The sequence below is a fragment of the Clytia hemisphaerica genome, unplaced genomic scaffold, assembly GCF_902728285.1.
Source record: "Clytia hemisphaerica strain Z4C2 unplaced genomic scaffold, Clytia hemisphaerica genome assembly, whole genome shotgun sequence".
NCBI classification, from domain to species: Eukaryota; Metazoa; Cnidaria; class Hydrozoa; order Leptothecata; family Clytiidae; genus Clytia; species Clytia hemisphaerica.
Window position 1 is genome coordinate 262,028 of NW_027103834.1, and position 16,172 is coordinate 278,199.

The 16,172-nt window shown below is 36.4% G+C and overlaps 2 protein-coding genes across 4 annotated transcripts in view; one reads left to right on the top strand and one right to left on the bottom strand.

Annotated features, from left to right (window-relative positions):
- The window catches only part of LOC136806931 (von Willebrand factor A domain-containing protein 3B-like), a 37,133-nt gene that overhangs the window by 5,901 nt on the left and 15,060 nt on the right, over positions 1-16,172 (bottom strand). For all 3 annotated transcript variants that reach the window (XM_067063499.1, XM_067063500.1, XM_067063501.1), the window contains 2 exons: positions 1,427-1,540; positions 735-859 (listed from right to left, as the gene is read on the bottom strand). In XM_067063499.1, coding sequence (XP_066919600.1) covers positions 735-859; positions 1,427-1,540 — 239 coding nt within the window. The remainder of the gene's footprint in view (positions 1-734; positions 860-1,426; positions 1,541-16,172) is intronic.
- LOC136806921 (uncharacterized) lies at positions 12,764-14,748 on the top strand. Its single transcript, XM_067063489.1, has 3 exons — positions 12,764-12,787; positions 13,008-13,081; positions 13,313-14,748. Exons 1-3 carry the CDS (start codon positions 12,764-12,766, stop codon positions 14,493-14,495), a joined length of 1,281 nt encoding a protein of 426 aa, XP_066919590.1. The 3' UTR covers positions 14,496-14,748.

A 16,172-nucleotide genomic window follows, 5' to 3' on the forward strand; every position in this document is an offset into this window, starting at 1 on the left:
TGAGTTTGATCTGAATTTTTGTGAAAGTCGGAGTAATGTCTTAACTGATCTTATAGCTTTAATTTTTGTGGATCGATCGCTAAGAATCATTCATCAGGATATTAAGCATCAGCACCAGTTGTCACTGCTTTAAATTGAAACAAGAATGGTTATTTCTTCAAACTTTTTTTTTAACTGGCTTTTTGGTTGTTGTTGCGAGCTGAAATGAATATCTTAGAGTGATTTTTGATTCCCTCCTATTAAATTCATAACATAAGAAATATTCTTACGGTATTCTTAGGTTCGGATCCAAACCCAACGCCAAAATCTAGCATGTAATACATACCTCGAGCAAAAATTTAGCATTTTTGTGGAACCTTTTAGCATTGCTGGGGAATAATTGGCAATTTAACAGTGGTCAAAGCAAGATTTTCATCTGAGACGGAAAATGGATTTTGAACATTGAAATAATGGTGAATTATGCAGAATTTTCAGACGGAAAAAACTGTTTATATACTTCGTTGAGACGGAAATCCGTCGGCGACGGAAGAACTTTTAACACTGATTTAAGGGTAAAATGCTCTAAAAATGGCATTCTTAGGTTCAGTTGCCAAATTCCATGATGGTGATATCCTTAACATATTCTTAATTTTTTGGCCAATTTAATCATAAATATTCTTATAAAATAAGCGTGTCGTTTAGATGTTGCAAAAGAACAGATCTCCAGAATTTTCCGATGGCCGTTATTTACTTACCCTAATGAAATTGGGAGCATCATCGTCATCAGTGATGATGTCATTTCGTTCCACCTCTTCTATGTCACCGACACCGTCTTCAATCAAATATTTGTTGTCGGTCGGTAACATCTTCTTCACGATACCTATGGTTGGTTGAAAGGAGTAAAAAAGAGGTTACCTACTAACCCTTCAAATATTATTGGAACACTTTTTAATAGGTGAAAATTTAAAAAATCATAATTACAGATTTTGATGCTTACACAAAAGCCTAAACGAAGAATACAAGTTTACGATTTTATTTTCTCGTGGTTCTTAGTATACGAAAATCGATAATTTGCCAGCCTAGGTTTGAGCCTTGGTGGTGAATTCATATTCTTAGAGATCTGATTTTGCAAAGGTCATTCTTGATTTTTTCACTCCAACCTTAAAAGACCAATAACTTTCTACGAAATAATCATATCTGGAAAAAAGTTGTATATCTGAAATCAGGAGACTTTAAGCCTCTTTTGTACCAAAAAAATGAGAACTTTTCTTCTTCATTTACTAAAACTTTTTTTCCGCACATTACAATGCTCTGAATTATCTTTTCAACAGTAGATAATTTATTAGATTTGAAGCATTGGTTGGAAAATGGCAAGCAAGATAAAGATTAGTGCACACTTGAAGCGAAAAAAATGTTTATGCAATTCAAAAATAATAGAAAGACCAACCTCTATAAAACCATCCATCATCCAGAAACCTGGACAAAACTTCTTCGTTTAGTTGGACGACACTTGGGAGTTTCTTCGTTCCAACAGCTGGCTCCATGTCCAATGGTGCTCGAGCTTGAAAGAAAAAAAATGATACCAATTCATTCAAGATTCAATTAGGATCACTATAGGTAGTAGGTCAATTAATTGGAGTATAGGAAGGCGCTGTGAGCCGAAAACTCTTCTTGTCCTCATTTTTAGGGCAAAACTGACATATTTAATGTTTTGACCCTTAATAATCATTTTACATCAGCATTGTTCGAAAATGTTTCTTATTTTTCGGCATTTTTAGCCTCATTGTTCTTAGACATCCCCCAAGGAAGACAGCACTGTAATGTGAGATAAATCGAAAGTATCAATTTTAAGCCTTTGGAAAAAGATAAATTTATAACGTGCCTCAGAGTACTTAGCCAGAGAGAACGACTACTGAGGAAGTTAACAAGTCCAACAAAATTTTTGTCTGTAATGTAAAGCTGAGTCAAATTACGGTCTTGTAAAATACTAACAGGACAGGTGCCCAAACCAAAATTTTCAAATTTACCAATGGCGCCACCTTCTAAAATACTTCCCCTGGTAGACATAGTAAAAAGATGCTCTAAGGGTTAAATAAAAGAAACTTGAAAAAAAGAATAAATAACTGTGGTTGGACATCCAAACCTTGTGAGTCTCACACATAAGACAATCTAACCTTTCAGTGATCAAAGCAGAATTTTTTTTTCTTAGTGGAAAATCTTCCACTGATTTTCATTTTTTTACACAGCATAGGCTCTCGACTATACTGAAATTCACAGAATTTTGAGAGGGGAAAGTTTCTGTTGGTGGAGGAACCTTTAACACTGAACTTTTGCATCATCCGCATTCTGACAGCGCATTCCCTCGATGAAAATTTAGGCTTTGACGTTCAGGTCTTCCAAAAGTAACGTATATCGATAATCCTGGAAAGTTCGCCAACAAAATGGTGCAATTTAATACCGGTAAGTTACCATCGTTTTAAAACGTCATGTATATTTTTTGCACTCTTCAAAAAGTGGCTAGAATGGGCAATATGGGCTGTAAATTTTGATCTAAGAAAGGTATGTAGAAATGTGAACAGTCTTTTAAAAAACGCCGACTCATCCATCTAAACGACGTAGCTCAAAATTGGCGAGACAACTCAACCTGCAAGTAGGAGAAATCCACACATGCATATATGAAATTTTCATATTGTGATGACATCTTTTCAAACTCCAAATTGGATTCGATCATATGATCAAAGGTTAAACAGCTTGATGTTTTATCCGCGTGTTAAAATTTGTAATAATCGAGTTCAATATATCTAATACATGATTAAATTGAAATTAAATTGAATGGTATTGAAAGAGCATCATTTTTTGCACCTATTCAACGATTTGTAAAAACAGCTGCAGGGAACGCCGAATAGAAATTACGGCAAACTCTTAAACAGCTTCTATGATGTGAAATCAATTAACAATCAGCCTTCAAAAGTACTAACCAGACTAGACTAGCAAACTAGTCTGTAAATTAATCATGTCAGAGGGCGGGAACATAAAGGCGGCGGGCGTTTGCTGGAATAGGAGCTGCGTAGGAGAGCGAGCAAAAGTTGGTGAGAGGCTGCTGATATACAGACTAGAACATTCTGCCACGGCTTCATTTTGGAGGTTGTGAGAACGGAGGAGTGCTTTCCTAAATTTTGGAGGGAGAAAAGCCGACAGACCACTTTGTTTTGAATTTTGGGTGGTGGAGGAGCCACTTTTCAAGTTTTGAAACTTCTACATCTTTAGTTGTTTTTGTTATCCATACATTCTTAGAAAGGTAAGTATTTGCAATTTAGCTTCAGTTTTCTACAATCATCAAAAGTGTACAAGGATTATTCAGTTTTCCTTATGCAGGTTGGTGGTATATGTTACGTGCTTTTGGGGCTTTTTGCTAGCCTCTTTCATTCAAGGTAAGAAATATTTTTTCTAACAGTCTAATTTGGTTCCACCTAAATACTTTTTGCTTTTTATTTTAGTACTTACAGACTACTTGTTAAGGAACTTGATTACTCTAGTCTCATTGTGGCTAAGTGAACCCCTCCAACACTCTTATCTATGAATACAACAGTAACACTAACCAGGCAGGAACTCTGCTCAAAAGTACCCAACAAAATAACCTTTTTGAAAAAATGTTGACACTATTTTAAGAATAATAACATATCATAATAATCAATAATTCTGACACTTTTAATATCTCACGATAACCTAACACAGGTTTTCAAGCCGTACCAAAAATTTTTTTGGTACGGTTTGAAAACTATTTTTAGGTTATCGTGAGAATAAACAGCGTTTCCTGGTTAGTTTAAAGAAACTCCAAAGATTATCCCTCTCATCACTCTCAATGTCATTGCTGCCAGGCTGCTGTCTGACAGTCCGACCCTCTTCAACAGACTCACTGCTACAAAAAACAACCTGTCCTGACTGTCAGCATGTAACGTACCAGCCAAGCACAGGAAAATTACACGTACACATAGAAAATTAAATGGAAAACTTACAGAAAAGTACTTACTTTTAATAGTTAAGATGTCATATGTTGAATAACTAAAACTCCAACCTCAAAACAATGACACATTGGTGCATAATTATTATTATAAGTGTATTATTATAATTAAGTATTTCAGTCTGTCGAATGAAAAATGTAACATCTGTCATGTACAAATTTAATTTGTGAAAAATTGAAATTTGCAGAATTTAGTGCTGTGATAAGATAGCTCTGATAGAAAATCCAGAGTTTATATGGTGACAGAAAAGTTTTTGGGTACACGTATTCATGATTTTAGAAAAATGCAGTATTTTTGTCATGAGAAGAGAATTATTGTAAATTCTGACCTTTTTCTATAGACTGTGGCTATGTGCTGAAGAATTTTCTTGTCACACCAAAAATGCTGAAAAATTAACCTTACACTTTAAGATTTATGGCTAAATTTTTTTGGGAGTTTTCTTGCCACACTAATTTTACAATTTAATATAATTATTTAAATTAAAGTTACCTATTTGAGAAATTTTTGTTGTCAAACTGAGAATTCTGAATTTTCACCGTAATATAAATTCTGACAAATTTTCATCTACGTACAACTATAATTTTGGGGAAATCCCACTTGTTCGACAGTATACTTATCCGACGGTACATTTGTTAGACCGGTTGTTTGACAGTTATTAGTTCCACACCCATTTGCTCGACTGCATGGTTGTTCGACGACCACTTGTTCGACACTCTTCTCTCAAACAACTGGTCTGTTAAACAACTATATAGATTGTCGAACAAGTGGATTGTCAATCAACTGGGTTGTCGATCATTTTGGCACCCACTTGTTCGACATTCAATTTGACAAGAATAGACCTTTTTTCAAAGAGGCCACCCTGTTGAATAATTATGTAGTCCAGCAGAAAAACAATGATAAAACCAGGCATAATTATTACAATATGCATGATACAGTAATTATGCATGGCTCTATCATTGTTTTTATGGCTGGACTACATAGTTATTCAACAGGACGTCCTCTTTGAAAAAAGGTCTATTTGTTGAACAAGTAAGCTGTGGAAAAAATGGGTTGTTGAACATGTGACATATATTTATCACCCATTTTTCTGTAAATTGTAAGTATGTGTACTATAAAATTAACTTCACACTTGAAGATTTATGGCTGAATGAAAAAAATGAGTTTTCTTGCCACACTAATCATCTGGCAATTTAAAAATATGTAAATGTTTAAAGTTATAGTTAGGTACTATGTGTACAGTGTTTGAGAAATTTTTGTTGCCAAACTGAGAATTCTTAATTTTCTCCATAAATTCTGCTAAATTTCCCTCTACGTAAGTATATATAAGTTTTGGAAAAAATACTAGAATTGAGTAAAACATAAGCATGGCGAAAAAGTTTAATCATTTTTAGATGTAAGAAGACTTTTAATATTTCATAATTTGAAAGAAAATATTTTTTGGAGAAGTGTGCACCCGCTTTAACAAACTCTATTTCTACTCAAAACTGTGTAATTTTATCATAGGGATAGATACAGTACGTTTTAAACTCAAAACAAAGGGATAACCAGGTAGATATTCACAAAAGTTTGTAGCACTTCCAATACACACGACATTGTGTCAGTGTCGTGTAGTAGTCTCTGGTAGTCCAACAACCATATATTTTTGATAAAGAACCTTTGACTTGTGAGTCCTGGAAAATTAAAACGTCTTTATGTGTTTGAATGTCAGTAAATAATTGTTAGCTATACTGTACCTGGGTTATCCCTTTGATTACCACCTGCAAACCTAGGAAAAAGAAAGCTGAAATGAAAAAGAAACTCACACTCCATAGTGTTTGCAATCTGAATACTCCATTCCTAAAATTGAATGAGTTATGAATAGGAAAAGATAACAAGTCAACAAGTTCTGATATAACTGATGTTACAAGATTTTCCATCTTCTCTTGCCTCTCAAATCAAAACAAAAAACAATCAAAAATGAGCCAAAGAATTTTGCATGCAGAGAACCATGAAGAAAAGCCACATATACACAAAGAAGAGACTCATCAATAAGAAACAAGAAACAAAACAAAATCTTTTCAAATAAAAATTTCCACTAGAAGTCAGCCATTATTTTTTCCAATCACTCCCTCCTCAAAAATCAAAACAACACGATCTGCGACTTTGACGGAAGTTTTCATTTCTCATTTCACGAATTTCTCAAAGTTCATTCATTTCTACAACGCCGAAATCTGGCGTTGTAAGATTGGGGCTTCAGCTTAGCCGTTTTTTCCTTCCTGGGGTTTCGCTCCAGTCGGGGTTTCGCTCCAGTCGGGCTTTCAGCCCTCGCCGCCGACAAAATTTCTTCCTACGCTTACCTAACTCCTACGCTCACTTTTCCCGCGTGATTCCGTTCCAGCCCGACTGGCGTGCCAGTCTATAACCAGACAAACTCAGACAAAACGAAAAAATGAAGTTGCCGAAAACACTTTGCCGTGAGCTTGACGCTTTGCTATTTTGATGTCTGGTTTCTATAAAAGGGACATTGTGTTTTCACGTTTTCTCGGTAGCTATAAGAAGGAGCGAGCGCTATGAGAAGAAATCAGTTCTCAAATATATACAGTGCATGGTAAGATGATATGAATGGTCATAAAAAGTCAGCTTAATGCAAATGGTACATGTACTCAAATGTTCAAATTAAGCTAATGAGAATTTTTTTTTCGTTGTAAAATGGGTCGTATAATGTGGTCAGATTGGTGAAGTGGTTAGTTACGTCAAGACACCTAATCTATTTTGAAATTACGACTCTGGCATTGTTTTTTTCTTGTTATATGACTTGTTCTGTGAAAAAACCTTCTTCTTGGAGCTACAAAAAATTAAATACAATAATCATTGTTGTCAAGGATTTGAATGACATGAATACACGTTTTTTTTTTTAAGAAACACACTTTTAAGAAACATGAGGCTCAGAATGCCTAAAAACTAAGAAACATCTAAGAAACATGCTGAGGCTCAGAATGAGAAGATGACATCTTTTAATTCGGTTTCTTTAAAGAACCTTCCAATCCAGCCTTCCATGAGGCTGATTATGTCAAAAAGTTTAGAAACATGTAAGAAACATTTAAGGCTCAACAGAACAGGCTGATTTCTTAAGAAACATTGAGGCTGCTTGGCAAAACTAGTTTCTTAAAAAAAAAAAAACGTGTAGGTGGGTAACTCGATCGGTATAGGATTTGCCTTGAAAAGAAAACCCTTAGATTGCAATTCACCCTCGGTTACTAATTAGGTAATTGGGAGTTAAGACTAGGTCCGGCACTCAAATTCAGATTTTCATTTTTTAGGTCAAGCAAGAAAGGGAAAGGGGATAGACACTCTCAATTCAGAACTGTCGACCACCAGATGAATAAACTTACTTGCTAAATGACATATTTTCTTTGTATTTCAGATTCTAATAAAACATGTATTCAAAGTTATTTTTGTTGATATTTTTGCTGGTTTCACCAAACCGAGTGAGCGGAGGTAATGGAGGATATGGCGGAGGACATTTTTTCGCGCGCAACTTGCCACGAGGAAAATTTTGCTCATTCAAAGGTTATGTACCAGGAGGAAATAAAGTCACGGTGAAAAGGATCACAGCACCGACCGCAAAGATGGAAGACGGGATTTTAGGTGCTTTTGGATCAAACATGGGCAAAATCGTTGCTGGAGCACAAGGAAACGAAATGATTATGAAAGGACTTACCAAATTAGGAAAACTCAAGATATTTTGGATAAAGCCAATGAAGCTATCGAAAAATTAACTGATGAATATTCCTTTACGACCAATAGTCTCTGGCTTTGATAGTCCTATTGATAATTTCTCCCGTTACATCGCTTACTTCCTTCAACCTCTCGTCGAAAATCTACCTTCCTACTTGAAAAATACCAAACATATGCTATCCATCCTCAACGATTTTGACATCCTACCTGATAATCTCCTCATGGTTACAGCTGATGTCACTGCTCTTTACACTAATATTCCTCATGATGAGGGCCTACAAGCTACAACATATCACTACAAATCCTTTCCTCACCTTCTACCTGCTGGCTCTCCAAATGTCACTACTATCCGCATTCTATTAGATTTTATTCTAAAAAATAGCAACTTTCGTTTCATGAACCAACATTACATCCAAAACTCTGGCACTTCCATGGGTGGGCGTTATGCTCCTCAATATGCAAACCTTTTCATGGGAACTATTGAAGATATGATCCTGACTGAATTCCAACAACACATCTTACTATGGAAACGATTCATAGATGACATTTTCTTTCTCTTTACTGGCTCTGCAGACGATTTCCAAAGATTAACAACATTCATGAACTCTATCCACGATACAATAAAATTCACTTTTGACAGCTCCACCTCTAATGTAAACTTTCTTGACCTCTCCATATTTATCAAAGACCATAAGTTCCACACAACCATATACCGCAAACCTACCGACCGATCACAACTACTCCACTACATGTCCAACCACCCGAACCACGTCAAAGAAGGCATTGTCTACTCACAGGCTTTAAGATACAACCTTATTATTAGTGATGATTCTATTCTGGAAACCGAACTGTACCATCTCACGAAAATTCTTATTGCACGGGGGTATCCTCTTCAAATCATCAACCGTAACATAATGAAAGCCCTTCAAATCCCTAGAAACCATCTCCTAGACATCAACCAACCACCTCAACCTCCACGTCAAATCCTTCCTTTAATTTTATACAACAATCGAGACAATAACATCAGAAATACTATCCTTGGAAAATGGAACATAATCGAACAAGACCCAACCCTCAACACTATCCTCGTCAAACCCACCACTGTTTACCGTAACAACACCACCCTTGGCACGATCTTGACTTCCACCGATGTTAAACCACGCCCTAATACTTGAACCTATTACAAACTCTTCTTTATAAAATTGTCATACCGTATACCATCAAGTTTTGAAATCTACGATAATAAATTTATTATAATCCAACTCTCATTATCACTATATTTTCTACGTACCAACCCTCGTGTTTCTCCTTTATACTGCAATTATTGTCTGCCATGGTTTCCTTCTCACAATCTTTATCAGCTTTCCTACTAATGATGATTTTGGATAGTCACTTACACACAGTTCTTTATGTCACATTCGACTTTCATTATTAGTTCTTTACTTCTCCTTGATCACTCTCCTAATTTTCGCCCCTGCGCACTTCGACCTTTTGGTCTAATGGTTCTTTCCATAGACTCCCACCGCAATGCTCTCGGTTCGAACCCCATCTGATTCCTCCACTCTTATCTTTTATGGATTTCTTCCTATTCACCAAATATTCTCTGTTTCCCCCGTCTTTCATCCCCCTTATTCATTCTACCCACCCTTCTACATACCTTCTTCACCACCTAGCTTTCCACTAATTCCAGATTTTCCATTATCACTTTCGTTTTCCCTTCACCATCGAACACTACCTTCTGAAACTCCCTCTTTCACTCCAACTACACTAATTATATCCTTATGGACCCAAAGAACGCATTTCCTATAACCTCTATCTCATCTCCTAGTAATCCACATGGATTATTCAACAAGTTTTAATCCAAATTTACTTCATAATTTTTACATTTTGAAATCATATTTTTATCCGCAAGGCGCCGGTGAGATGGTCACCGATTACGCGTCGCACCGGAATGAACTGAGTTCAAAGCCCACTTCTGTCATTCTTTTTTTCTCTTCATAATTTTCATAACTTTTTATGACCTAATATCTCTCCTCTCCATTTTGTCCTTTTATTGCCCAAATAAGCCGCTTAACTCGAATTCAGATCTCTCACACAAAGCTCCGTCCTCCCCCCATTACCTATTCCTTGTCCTTCTTCTTACACAAGTTGTTACCGAAAACCACTTTCACTTCCACTCTCAATTCCACTTTCACTTTCGATTTCACTTTCACTTTCACTTTTCCGATCTAAAAGATACCCTTCCAACGTTTGGCTATTGAAGCCCTTCTAGTGCAATTTCACTAGACTACCAGTTCCTCCATCGAAAATTTTCATTCCTTGACTTCAAGAATCTCAAGACAGCTATTATAGTATTGAATTGAATTGTATTGAATCTCTTCAAATTACAAAATTTTCACAATCTTTGCTACTCATCCTATTGGATTTTTATCGTTTTCACTGTACTTTCGTCATCATCCTGACTATCAAGATCCTCAAACCAACATCAATATTGCTCACTTCTCAGTCTTCAGACAACTTCACTGACAAAGTAAGCTCTTTTTCCTTTTATTTTTCTTCTCACATCACTGTTTCTACAGCCACACCTATGGTACTGCCTCAACTCTGTCCCGGGTCAGACACTAGGTCTGTATACCTTCAGTTTTCCAGGGTCTAACCATGACTGAAATGTGATCATAGGTTTATTGTGGAAATTTTCTTTTGCTGGCTTCACCTCGATTGACTGATCTTATAAAATGTAGAGATTGTATAAGTTTGTTTGACATGTACATGGGAGGGTCCACCTCACTATAAAGGGTGGGATGGTACTGTTCCTGTGATTTAAGGACGGATGGAAGATAGGTTGCATCTTTTTTTTGGATCCAGGATGCACCCTATGTTAGGATTGACAGGTGGCCCCGGCGGCCCAGATGGCGCTTACTCTTGGACCACACCTGACCATAGGTAGTCTCAAGTAGATTATCTTCAATCCGACTAGACTATTTGTTCTACTTCCATACCTCCACAGTCTAAAGGCATTATACAGACTAAAGGCTCACTATTCAATAACCTACACAACAGGAATAGGCCCGTCCTTCTTGGGGTTGGATCACCTATCGTTTGTTGTTTGTTGTTTCCGAATGTCAGTAGTTTTGATGTAGATGAATTGGGTTATATATGGGGCACCTTCCATTCAACTAATTATGTACCTATCATGGCCTCTTATTCTAACTGCACTATCAGTTATTTCCTTCATATTTCTTCACGTTCAAAAACGAATTTCTTTCATTTTTCACCACACTCTCCTCTAAAATTACATAATAAGACTTAGTTATTTTCCTTTAAAAATACACAATGGACAGTTTGCATTCTACCTGTCATGGTCTCCTGTTCACATTGCACTATTCCGTTATTTCTTTCATAATTTTCCATGTTCAAAAACGATATGTTCATTTACGAATGATCACAAACTAATAAAAACTCTTCATTATTTCTCACTAAAAGTCTTACTCACATTTATCATAACTCTAATTTAAATTTCACATATTCAAATATTTTGCAGGCTCATCATGCTAAAACGAATTATTTATTTAATGATAGATCTCAATCTCATATCATCTTTGAGATTTCTCGACCACATGCTAAATTATGTTTGAGTTGTCCACAAGCTCCTATGCTCTCAAGGTTCCAAATACTAAAACGATATATTTAATTATGAATAATCATGATTTGCATAGCAAAATATTTTTCATACTCCATTACCATATTTCTCGCTAAAAATATGCAACATGACGAACATATGAATTGACAAGTTTGACACATTTTCCTTCAAAAATACACGATGGCCTTCATAATATTATTGCCTTCTCACATGAATTTATTATTTTTTTACCACTCCTTCCTCAATAACACAAAATAAGTATCAAAAATTATACACATTTTCCTTCAAGAATACACAATCTAGAGTTTTCTTTTAATTGTCTGCATTACTACGTAATTTTTCAAAAATTTAAAATAGTGGGTTTCAGCCGAACTAACATCTTACTAACCTATAACCACTTTTATCTATGACAACTACTTTAGCTTTTCTCGATGTGCACGACCCGTAAACCTCATAAATTTCGGTTACATGCAGGATAACCCCTTCATGATACCGGTTTTTATGATGGTTTTTTTAATCTAAGAAAGGTATGTAAAAATGTGAACAGTCTTTTAAAAAACGCCGACTAATCCATCCAAACGACGTAGCTCAAAATTGGCAAGGCAACTCAACCTGCAAGTAGGAGAAATCCACACATAGATGAAATAGAGTCAAATTGTGATGACATCTTTTCAAACTCCAAATTGGATTCGATCATACGATCAAAGGTTAAAGAGCTTGATGTCTTATCCTCGTGTTAAAATTTGTAATAATCGAGTTCAATATATCTAATACATGATTAAATTGAAATTAAATTGAATGGTATTGAAAGAGCATCATTCTTTTGCATCTATTCAACGATTTGTAAAAACAGCTGTAGGGAACGCCGAATAGAAATTGCAGAAAACTCTTAAACAGCTTCTATGATGTGAAACCAATTAACAATCAGGCTTCAAAAGTACAACCAGACAAACTCAGACAAAACGAAAAAATGAAGTTGCCGAAAACACTTTGCCGTGAGCTTGACGCTTTGCTATTTTGATGTCTGGTTACTATAAAAGGGAAATTGTGTTTTCACGTTTTCTCAGTAGCTATAAGAAGGAACGAGCGCTATGAGAAGAAATCAGTTCTTAAATATATACAGTGCATGGTAAGATGATATGAATGGTCATCCTAATGCTAATGGTACATGTACTCAAATGTTCAAATTAAGCTAATGAGAATTTTTTTTCGTTGTAAAATGGGTCGTATAATGTGGTCAGATTGGTGAAGTGGTTAGTTACGTCAAGACACCTAATCTATTTTAAAATTACGACTCTGCCATTGTTTTTTTCGTGTTCTATGACTTGTTCTGTGAAAATACCCTTCTTCTTTGAGCTAGAAAAATTTAAATACAATAATCATTGTTGTCAAGAATTTGAATGACATGAATGGGTTGGTAACTCGATCGGTATAGGATTTGCCTTGAAAAAAAAACCTTAGATTGCAATTCACCCTCGGTTACTAATTAGGTAATTGGGAGTTAAGACTAGGTCCGGCACTCAAATTCAGATTTTCATTTTTTGGGTCAAGCAAGAAAAGGAAAGGGGATAGACTCTCTCAATTCAGAACTGGCGACCACCAGATGAATAAACTTACTTGCTAAATGACATATTTTCTTTGTATTTCAGATTCTAATAAAACATGTATTCAAAGTTATTTTTGTTGATATTTTTGCTGGTTTCACCAAACCGAGTGAGCGGAGGTAATGGAGGATATGGCGGAGGACATTTTTTCGCGCGCAACTTGCCACGAGGAAAATTTTGCTCATTCAAAGGTTATGTACCAGGAGGAAATAAAGTCACGGTGAAAAGGATCACAGCACCGACCGCAAAGATGGAAGACGGGATTTTAGGTGCTTTTGGATCAAACATGGGCAAAATCGTTGCTGGAGCACAAGGAAACGAAATGATTATGAAAGGACTTACCAAATTAGGAAAACTCAAGATATTTTGGATAAAGCCAATGAAGCTATCGAAAAATTAACTGATGAAGTCAACCATCGACTGGATGAGATGAAAGGATATGTCGACCAAAAGACAATCAATCTTGAAAAAGATTTGGCCGGACGCGAGTACAAGTCTTTGTTCAAAATGTGGGGAAACTGTTTGAAGGAGACAACAAAAGAGAAAGTCGACGAATGCCAGGAGGATGCAACAAAGGATATCATGGCTGCACGACCCAAATTTGCACTTTTTTCCAGCAAAGTCTATGCTAACCAAAAACTTTCCACTTATGACGTGAAGCGTCTGGAGGCTGCGTTGGTAACTTTCCGTGATTACGTTGTTCTTTGTTTGGCCAGTCTTTCCGCTTTAACTGCCACATATGCAGATTCACCAAGCCATAAGCTTGTCTTTAGCCGGTACGCAAAGGATTTGAATAATGAGATACGTTGGTCTGCATTGTACGTCCGAAACGCAGTGTCCATGATCGAGAAAATGCATACAGATGGCGACTACTGTAAAGAAACCATGTCATGCAAAACAAAGGAAATTTGGGAAGGCTGGCCAGGCGCACATACACAACAAAGCGTGGATTGTCATTGTGTGTTCGACCGCGCGGATGTATCAAGTCACACGTGTATTGAGGATGTGCGCATCAGATGGGACCGCAACTTCAAAAGTCCCGGTTACAAATGGTATACGACATACAAAAAAGGTTGGAAAGAGAGTGGCGAAGTCATTGCGTTGAAATTATTCCATGAACGTCCCTACATGAAACAATTGAAAGAAGCCATCTCACATTATTGGCAGAATACACTTCTCGATGTTGTGCCATCCTGGGAGAAATTGGAAGTCAAATTACCGAAAGGTGACCAAATGGAATTTGAAGATGAGAGGTATGGGGCAGAGAGAGATTGGAGGAGCATGCGTAGTATGGATTATGAGCGTCGACGTCAACAAGTGGAAGATGAAATGGCAATGGAAATGGTGACAGAATGCCGGCATATCGTGTTCGGGAGGATCGTCAAAGATACGAAGATGGCAATTCGAAGGACCCGGTGTCTTACAGAAATGGGGATCTTTCGTATGGAGACAAGAAAGAAATGTTCGATGACTCCTACATGCGTCTTAAGAGAGGGGGATATCAGAACAGCCGAGATGCTTCACCTTACATGAGATTGCCGTATCGCACCGCAAAACGAAGAAATGAGGAGCACTTCTCTGATGAATTTTACACCGAAGAATATTAATACTTATTGATGATGAACAACAGTTTTAAAAATATTTTGAGCCTTACTGGGGGATAATTGGCAATTAACAGATAAAAGTGCTCTAAGAGGGGCATTCTGAGATTTAGTTGCCCAATTACATTATGGTGATATTCTTAGTATAATTTTTCGGCCAATTTTATCATGAATATTCTTATAAAATAAATTTTGATAAATTTAAAAAGCGTGAATGTTACCATTTTAAAGGTTAGGGGAAATGTTAGGGAAATAACATTAATTTTACATTATATCGAAGTCAATGAATTACCTTTAGCATGACTAATGTACACGTTAGTTTTTGTCAAACTTGCTATAAATTCTTGATGATTGAGTTTATGCTATTTGAATAGGTGCCAGCTTAATACTTATTTGAAATTTTCTATACGTAAATAATTGGTCAGCCTAAGCTGAGCATTCAAATAGGTAAAATTCGGTTCTTCCATCATCATCATCATCGTAAGACGGCAAAAAAAAATCCGATTTCCCGATCTCACTTTGATTTCAAAACTTTCTTCCGATCGGGTTAACTTTTTGGGTACTTTTAGCGTGCGTTGTTTTTACAGATCATAATCATAATGTGGTGTTTCAAAATGGCGGCTCAAGCGGTGATAAGTCAATGTTGTTGTACCAAAGTATTTCCAGCGTAAATCTGTTGCAAGCTTCAATTTCTGTCATTTATTTTTTTAACTCGGCAAATCAAACACATGATTTTCATCAAGGGGATTCTTTTTCTACATCTTTTGAAGCTTTAAAGCCGTTTGCTCAAGTTTTTGTTTACAGTATGTTGAATTTTCTGATACTTTTTATTGCTGCTTTTTATTAGTTTTTGCAATAAAACATATTTTTCTTGTTTGCCTCTAGGGGGGATTGATGGTGTTATAATGTTATTGGAATTCGATAAAGTTTACAAAAGCACAGCTACTGTCTAAATTTGATAAAGACTGGATGCAATCGTGCTTTTTGGACTTGGTTTGGACATGTTTGATAAGGCGAATCGCAAAAAAATTGTTTGGTTCCCGTCATTTCTACTTTAAAAAGTGGAGGTCGTTCAGTCGGTTGGTCGAAAATATTTTTCTGTTAAGAAGCAGCTACATCTTGTTGAAAGGGAATCCTTGTGGACTGATCCAAATTAAAAAATTGAGAAACCGTGGATAAATAGGTTTTCGGTTTACTCTCCATTAGCATGCGGCTCGCTACTTCGATTTGAAAACTTGTAAACACAGAGCGTGCAGAGGTCGACAGTGGAAATCCAGACTCTCCAACTCTACCTGCTGAACGTAAATCAGGGTCAGTCAGATGACGGGAACCAAATGATGACATTGTCATCGTCATTGTCACAACTTGCACAGTCATAACAAACAAATCCATCTGGTCTTCATTTAACATTGTTTTAAAGTTTAAAAAACACTGCCAGTGCTTGGCACAGAAGAGAGGACTCCCAGTTGAAATTAATTGCTACTCCGCTGCCCTGTTGAATTTATTTATTATGGTCGTGTGTTGATTCCGCCAAGGCGGTAAAGCAATCGCCCAAATTCATAGACCAATCAAAAGGGAGTTTAAAGCAAAACGGGGGGAAAATGAGCTT